Source organism: Rosa chinensis, chromosome 6 (assembly GCF_002994745.2).
Source record: "Rosa chinensis cultivar Old Blush chromosome 6, RchiOBHm-V2, whole genome shotgun sequence".
Taxonomy (NCBI): domain Eukaryota; kingdom Viridiplantae; phylum Streptophyta; class Magnoliopsida; order Rosales; family Rosaceae; genus Rosa; species Rosa chinensis.
Genome location: NC_037093.1, coordinates 23,718,415 through 23,726,429, shown reverse-complemented (window position 1 = coordinate 23,726,429; position 8,015 = coordinate 23,718,415). Strand labels below are relative to the sequence as shown.

The window sequence follows — 8,015 nt, the reverse complement described above, 5'->3', positions numbered from 1 at the left end:
CACATCGAGAACATACATCTCTTTGCTCAGACTCCATTGATTGAGGCGCTTTGAAAGCGTCATTTAGATGGCTCTTAGTGTTGGTGGCGCCACCAACATGGCCAGAGGCGTTGCCTCCCTCTCTCTTTCCACGTTGACCTCTTCGGTTCCGTGTTCGCCAATTTTGGCGGTTACCTTCCCAAGTAGAGCGATTATATGGACCAAAACGTCTAAAAGTATCCCTAAGATTAGGTTTTCGCTCTTGGCACCCTCTCTTAGGGACGCGGCTATAATTGGATTCCAGAATATACTCTGTTTCCACAGATCTCGAATTATAGTTCTTCACAAGGGTGTTGTCATGCTTTTCAATGACATTCATAGCTCCAATGAGCTCATGAAACCTTGTGATTCATTCTGCAATAACATCGATTTCTTAGCAACCATCAATGCAGAGAAGGGGAAGGTAGAGAGAGTCTTCTCAATCAACATCGCATCTGTGATCACTTTACCACAGAATTCCATTAAGGATTTAATGTGAAGTGCTTCCGAGTTGTAGTCAAGAACTGACTTGAAATCACAAAAGCGGAGGCTATGCCATCTCACTTCTAGGTCAGGAAGCAGGGAGTCACGGACATTGCCAAATCTTTCTTCGAGTGAGACGCACAGCCTTTTGGGGTCTTCTTCATTTATACACTCGTACTGGAGCGAATCATCCATATGACGAGTCATTAGGGTGATGGCTTTCGCCTTATTTGCCTATAAGGCTGCTCTATTTGCTTCCAAAGCTTGAGCTTGCTCAACAGTTAGCACGTCCTGGCTAGGCTCGAGAATCGTATCCAAGATTCCATCAGCCTTGAGATGCTGGCAGACATCACGAACCCACCTGTGATATTCAGAGCCAGTTGTTCCCAATGGAGCAAAGTCCAATTTGTTCAGGTTACTCATCCTGAAAGAGAACAAGAAATTAAGGTTAGTTTCGGAGCGAAAAAAGCTACCACGAAAACAAATAAAATTTCTGAGCGTAGTCGCTTCTAAGAAATTAGGAATTTCCAAGCGTAGTCGCTTCCAAGAAATTGAATTCCAAGAGGGGTTGGATTTGATCGAAACAATGATGTTTGTGGTCGATCATTTCTTCTCAACAAACTCTAAGTTTGGAGGACTCTACAAGCTCCAAGCTTGGAGTGAGCACGAACCCTCACAGTTTGGCTTAATTAGGTCTCCCCTATAATGAAGAAAGGGGGGTAGAAGAAGAGATGTTGGAAGTCCCCGAGAAAAGAAGAAGAAATTGAAAAACTTCAAAAACGGGAACTTTTAGTAAACCATACCTCTTAGGATTGCAAAGCGTATTCGATCCTCGTTGTAGGATTGCAGAGCGTATTCGATCCTCATTGTAGGATTGTAGCCGAGCTTCAGTCCTAGGCGAATCAAACTTGTTGAAATTCGGAGCAGATTCGCTTCTGAACAGCTCCCACTCCGATTGGTGTACAGGTCTCAAAACTACTCCAATTGGGCTTAAATTTGGAGGTCAGATAGAAGAGACAGAGGTGAACAACTTTGATGAAGGAAGAATTTTGATCTGAAGTCCTTAACTAGACGTTTAGGGGCTTGAAAACTGACTGATATGCACAGGAACGAGCATGCTGAACAGCTCCCACCTCGAATGGTGTACAGGTCCCAAAAAGACTCAAATATGGATGAAATTTGGAGGTCAGATAGAAGAGACATAGATGAAAAACTTTGATGAAGAAAGGATTTTGATCAGAGGTCCTGAACAAGATGTTTCGGGGCGTGCAAGCAGCCTGATCTGCACAGGAACGAGCGTACGGCAATGCTGCAGGGGCAGTAGGCGGCACACGGGTGCGCAAGGGCTGCAGGGTCAGCGTACGGCATGGCTAGCAAGGGCTAGGAGCTTGCGGTAGTTTTGGTGAGAAGAGTTTTGGTTTTTAGGGCTAGGGTTAGGGCTCGTGCTGATAACGTGTTGTAGAGAAACTGAAATTGAGAGAAATTCGCTGTGTATTCTCATTGATAATAGAGGTCTCTTTATATAGAGGATTACAATGCATAGAGTCTCAATCATACAAGGAAAGTAATCGTACATTGATTAGGAATCTAGATCATTCTAATTGAACCCTATTACCACTAGGTCAAGTAACTTAGAGTTTGGGTTAAACACAAATTAGGTTTTCCTTAAACACCCTTATTATTATTATTATTATTATTTATAGGTTTGAACAATTCAATATTCTCCCAAGAAGAAGATGACATTTGAATAAAAAAATATGATTCGAAGGGCGACATGTCAAACCTCCACCATGGGCCAATTCTCTGCATATCAAGTGAAAATATGAAATTACAATTGCTTTTTCCACATGTCACCACCTGATTAGTCGGTCGAACTAGTCAAATGGTTTGAGCTCTTTCTTGACACCATTCCGGCCTTCTCAGCTTCTAGTCATCCACTCATCCTTATCATCCAAAGTCGAGGTTCAGAAATAAATACAAACAAATAAAAACATCTTCAACGCCCGACATACTCCGTCTCCAAAGGTGGAAAGTACCTGCACAGTTGCACTTGAAATTTCCGGGGTATTATATATGAATTACACACAAAGTCGTTGACGTTGCCTCTCTTTCAGCCTGCTTTCTTATATACCTCACATAGGCAATCAAATTATATATCAAATCATGCTTGATACACTGACCCCTCAACCTGGACCTCCATCTTCTTCATCTACTTCTTACTCTTCTTCTTCGTCTGCCACCGATAACCATGAGAGGATACACGATGTCTTTTTGAGTTTTAGAGGCGAGGACACACGCGATAATTTTACAGACCATTTGTACAGCGCTCTGTGTCGAAAGGGAATTAAAACCTTCATAGACAATAAACTTGACAGGGGAGAAGAAATATCAGACGCACTTCTAAAAGCAATTGAAGAGTCAAGGATCTCTATTGTCGTATTCTCTAAAACTTATGCCTCTTCGAAGTGGTGTTTGGATGAACTCGTGAAGATTCTTCAATGTAAAAAGTCAAAGAATCAGATGGTTAGACCCGTTTTCTACAAGGTGGATCCCTCAAATGTACGGAACCAAAGTGGTAGTTTTGGTGAAGCGCTTGCTCAACATGAGAGGAGATTCAACAATAAAATGGAGAGGGTCTTGTCGTGGATAAGGAATTTTCTGAACTGGTCGTTGAGTTATGATGACAGCGAATTCAAGCATAACATGAAGAAGCTGAATAAATGGACCAAAGCTCTCAAGGAAGCGGCGGACTTGTCTGGATGGACTTACTTGAATGGGTATATTTCTAACCATTACACTGGCTTTACAACCTTAATTCTACGTTTATCTTCTTTTAAGAACCGAATTTCCATTTTCATAAAAACCTTAGAATCAACAGAACTTAGATGAAATTGCAGTTTGGCCGAAGATCTACTCATCACTCATCAGAAATCAGACGGCGGTTTGGAATTGAGAGGAGGGATGGGTTGACTTGGGTGGAAATAGTTGCAAAACCACGTGCAATTTGCACTTATTTTATTATTCTAAACACAATGAATTGATTTGAAAAATGTTTGCATGCCGTAAAAATGTGAATAGCACATCTCTAGATCTCATATTCTTTATGAATTGGCAGGTCTGAATCAAAATTTATCGATAACATAGTTGCAGAAATTTCAGAACAAGTTTTACGTCATAGCAATTTTAATGTGGCGGATCATCCAGTTGGAATACATTCTCGAGTACGAGATATGCACAATGTTTTAGGTCTTGGGGTGAAAGATGTTCGAATGGTAGGAATATGGGGTATGGGAGGAATAGGCAAGACAACAATTGCTAGGGCTGTTTATAATTCCCTTGCCTATAAGTTCGATGGCAGTTGTTTTCTGGAAAATGTTGGCAACGAATCAATGCAGCATGGAGGCCTAGTCAGACTACAAAGTTACCTTCTGTACAAGATTCTAGGGGGGCAAAAACTAGAGCTGACAGATGTGGGTGAAGGGATGAGTGCGATACAGGACAGGCTACTTAAAAAAAGGGTTCTCATAGTATTGGATGATGTGAACCAATTAGACCAGTTAAAAAAATTATGTGGAAGTTTTGAATGGTTTGGTATTGGCAGCAGAATCATCATAACAACAAGAAATAAACATTTGCTAACTGCTCATCAAGTCAAACGGATACACACGATCAAGGAGTTGAACCATCAGGAAGCTTTGGAGCTCTTCATTGCAAATGCCTTCCCGATAGCAAGGCCTCCAAGACTTCCAGTTGATTATTCACAACTTGCAAGTGATGCAGTACATTATGCTCAAGGTCTCCCATCAGCTCTGATAGCTTTAGGTTCAGTTTTGTGTGGCAGACCTATAATGGAATGGCAAGAGGAATTAAACACTCCTTTTTACTCTCTTCAATCAGGTCATTTTGAAACTCTCCGAATAAGTTACAATAACTTGGAAGATTCGGTAAAGAATGTTTTCCTTGACATTGCATTTTTCTTCAACGGTCAAGATGAGAACCATGTGTTACAGATCCTAGAAGGTGGTGACAAGCCTAACAAAAGCATTAGTGAGCTCAAAGAAAAGGCACTCATAAGGATTAACGAAAAAAATCATATCTTGATGCACAATATACTAGAAGTAATGGCTAAAGAGATAGTTCACATTGAATCACCAAAGAACCCCGCTAGACGTAGCCGATTGTGGTTTTCTGATGATGTTTACGATGTTCTCACAAAATGCACGGTGAGCAGAACACATACTTGCTAACACAAGAACACATATATTTTCTTCACTTTAATTTTCAAAAATTTGATAAGCACATGTTGTCATTCTGAAATTCTTAGCAGTTTATTTGTTGGGATGCTAATGTTAATGAGAAAAAAAAAATTGAAAGAAAGAAAAGAAGAGAGGAGCTTTGATAATGCTGTGCTTTTTCATATATAGGGAACAGACAATATCAAAGGCGTCATGGTAATGTTTGGCGGACCACGTGAGATAGCACTGCAAAATAACAGCTTCGATGGGATGACAAATCTTCAGTTCTTTATAAACACCGATGCACACTTTTCTGGGGACATTGAATATCTCCCCGACAAGTTAAGACTGATTGATTGGCCTGAATTTCCCTTTGGATCATTTCCAATCAATTTTAATCCAACTAAGCTTGTTAAGCTTAGTATACCTCGTAGCCTCATCTCCCAACTGGGAGAGACATTCAAGGTATTTGATTTTTGACGTGGGTTTGATATAACTATTTAAGTCATGTGATCCTTAATTAGTTTTTTACTTGTTTTGCCTCGCAGAGTTGCAGTAACCTGAAATATATAAACTTGGAAAGCTGCCACTTCCTTACTAGAATTCCCGACTTGTCAGGATTCCCAAATTTAAAGGAGCTGAATCTTAACAATTGTACAAGCTTAGTTGTGGTTGATCAGTCTGTTGGACTTCTTGATAAGCTTGTTATTTTGAGTCTTTCTGGATGTGACAGACTCACTATGTTTCCAAGAAGAATCGCCTTGATTTCAGTAAAATATATCAATCTGGGGGGTTGCAGATTGCTCGAGACATTCTGCGACATTCTGGAAAATGTGGTATCCTTGACAAGGCTGGATCTATCCGGCACGGCCATTGAAGAATTGCCTGAAACAGTTATATATCTCGTCAGCCTGAAACATTTAATTCTAAGACAATGTGATAAGCTTATCCATCTGCCACATAGCATTTATGATCTGCATAGTTTATCACGTCTTGATCTGCAGAACTGCTCAAAGCTTGTTACTCTTCCAAGGTGGAATGATGAGCAGTCAGTTTCGACTAACTTGAGGTTTCTTGACCTGCGTGGTTGCACAGAGCTTCCAGAAATTCCCGAACTTCCACCGAGCGTGGAATGGATAAATGCCGATGGCTGTGAGTCATTGGTCCGAGTTGCAAAACTTTCAAACATCTTGGAACGTAGAGCTTCGCAAATGATTGAATCAATTTCATTGTATAATTGTCAGAGATTGTGTGACAATCTACCTCATTGCGGGGCAGGTAATAAGAGTAGTCTCTTCTCTCTCATTCACTTGGCTAAGCAGTCTGAATTCGAGATTGTATTTCCAGCAAGTGAAGTTCCTAGTTGGTTCAGGAATCGCAAGTATTTAATGGAGCTTTTTGATGAACGTGAATTTTCTTTTGAAATTCCTCTAAATTTCAACAAAGGATTGGCTATCTGTGCTTCAGCAACTGCTGTGGGTAATCTTGATCAGTGCTCTTTCACAGCCAGTATTCACATCAATGGAGAAAGCAGATGTACTTATTCATTTTGTTTCGAAGCAAGCAAGATGAAGGACTCTGCTCATGTATGGCTGCTCTATATTCCATTTGTTAAGTTTGCGTTTCATGAGCCACCTTATAGCTGCCTAGTTAATTTGAAACATACTAGTAAAGATTCGGTGCGCTGTAGAAGCTATGGGGTTCACCTGGTAATGCTACAGGATGGATATGAAGATTTCGTAGATGACAGCGACTTGGAAGATGAGTACTCAGCTGGTGAAAATGATGAAGACATGATAGATCAAATTGAGGATGGTGAAGACTTTGAAAATATCAGACCCAAAAAGAGAAGACGATGAATAGGAAGATGAGCACTTCAGCTGCTGAGCTTCAGTACTTCTGTCCTTGATCGATCACTATTCTTCTTTCCTGTTTTCTCTGAGTTGAAGGCTATTTGTAGTTTGACATTGTGTATATAGCTAGATTAATAATTTTGTGACTTTTGGGTTATGTTCAGCGTGCCTAGAAAACAGATGTTCGGTAACATTCTTCATGGTGATAGTGTAGAATGTATTATTTCAAAAGGAGCGAAGTTGTGCTTGTTCATATAGAGTTGATTGGTGAGCGTAGTGGTTCACATGGAGATAATTTGCTATACCTGTTGCAGAAGATAGACATTTAGCGTGCCTTTTCCGAATGAGGTTGCTTAACCTAATCCTATTGGGGGGGGGGGGGGGGGGGGGGGGGGGGAGGGAATTACAAACCACACACCCTTTTATTTTTTTAATAATATATCAACTCACATCTTTTTTCACTTAATTCCTAAAATACCCTCAAAGTTAAATTTTTTTTTTTTTTCTTTTTGGGTCCTCTCTCTCTCTCACACACACACACACCATAAATCGAGTCCACCTCAATCTTAGTCGGCCAGAGCATTCTGCTGGGATCTGAAGAATTGCATATCTCCGATCCTCGATTTCCACGCCAAAGTCGAATCTCCATTCTTGATCAACGCCTACCCTTCGCCTACAAATTGAACCATAAACAAGTGCAATCTAGACTACGTCCTCTTCCAGCCCAGCCCAGTGCTGGTTCGCCGAATCTGGCGACCAATCTCCACTACGACAACATGCTCTTCGCCCAAATCGACGCCATCTACGCTGCCCTCAGATCTCTAGGCTACAAGAAGCTTCCGGTTCACATCTTCGAGGTCGCCGACCGTCCCCTCACTCTCACTGATCTCACCCATACCGAACAATAAGAACACTGCCACTGGGTCGGATTCAGGTTTGGTATCAGAAATGGAGTTGTAGATGCTTCGTCAGATTCTGGTGATTATGCTTATGAGTGCGGTGCCCAATAGACGGTCCTGCATCATCAAATTTAGTTCATAGCATTTGATATTTGAGATTTTGAATTGAGTTAATAGTGAAAATTCATGAATTAAATTGAAGAACGACTAATACCTGAGCAAGAACACTTTTCATGGCTGTTGGATTTCTTCCAATGCTCTGCAAATGGGTCTCTGTTCTTTAACCTCGCAGCTAGAAAGAGGAAGGGTTAAGGTTGGTAAAGTTTCAATGGAGAAGAGAGTATGTCGTTGTCTAGACTCTAGAGAAGAAAGAGAGAAGAGTAAAAGCTGTCGTGGTTTTGGAGGGGAGAGAGAGAAAGAGAGAGAGAGAAGACCCAAAAAGAAAAATCTGACTTTGAGGGTATTTTAGGAAGTGAAAAATATGTGAGTTGACATATTATTAAAAAAATGAAAGGGTGTGTGGTTTG

At 40.8% G+C, this 8,015-nt stretch overlaps 1 protein-coding gene across 1 annotated transcript; it reads left to right on the top strand.

The window, feature by feature from the left end:
• The first annotated feature begins 2,664 nt into the window (after nucleotides 1-2,664).
• Nucleotides 2,665-6,780, top strand: LOC112169767 (disease resistance protein RPV1-like). Its single transcript, XM_024306820.2, has 4 exons — nucleotides 2,665-3,278; nucleotides 3,617-4,724; nucleotides 4,926-5,201; nucleotides 5,285-6,780. The coding sequence occupies exons 1-4, from the start codon at nucleotides 2,665-2,667 to the stop codon at nucleotides 6,593-6,595; spliced, it is 3,309 nt and encodes a 1,102-aa protein (XP_024162588.1). The 3' UTR covers nucleotides 6,596-6,780.
• Nucleotides 6,781-8,015: the final 1,235 nt, after the last annotated feature.

Excerpts from the sequence above, each read along its gene's own strand:
- LOC112169767 (XM_024306820.2), top strand. The coding sequence starts at position 2,665 with ATGCTTGATACACTGACCCCTCAACCTGGACCTCCATCTTCTTCATCT. Across the intron at positions 4,725-4,925 it reads ATGTTCTCACAAAATGCACG|GGAACAGACAATATCAAAGG; the intron begins GTGAGCAGAACA and ends TTTCATATATAG. Across the intron at positions 5,202-5,284 it reads AACTGGGAGAGACATTCAAG|AGTTGCAGTAACCTGAAATA; the intron begins GTATTTGATTTT and ends TTTGCCTCGCAG.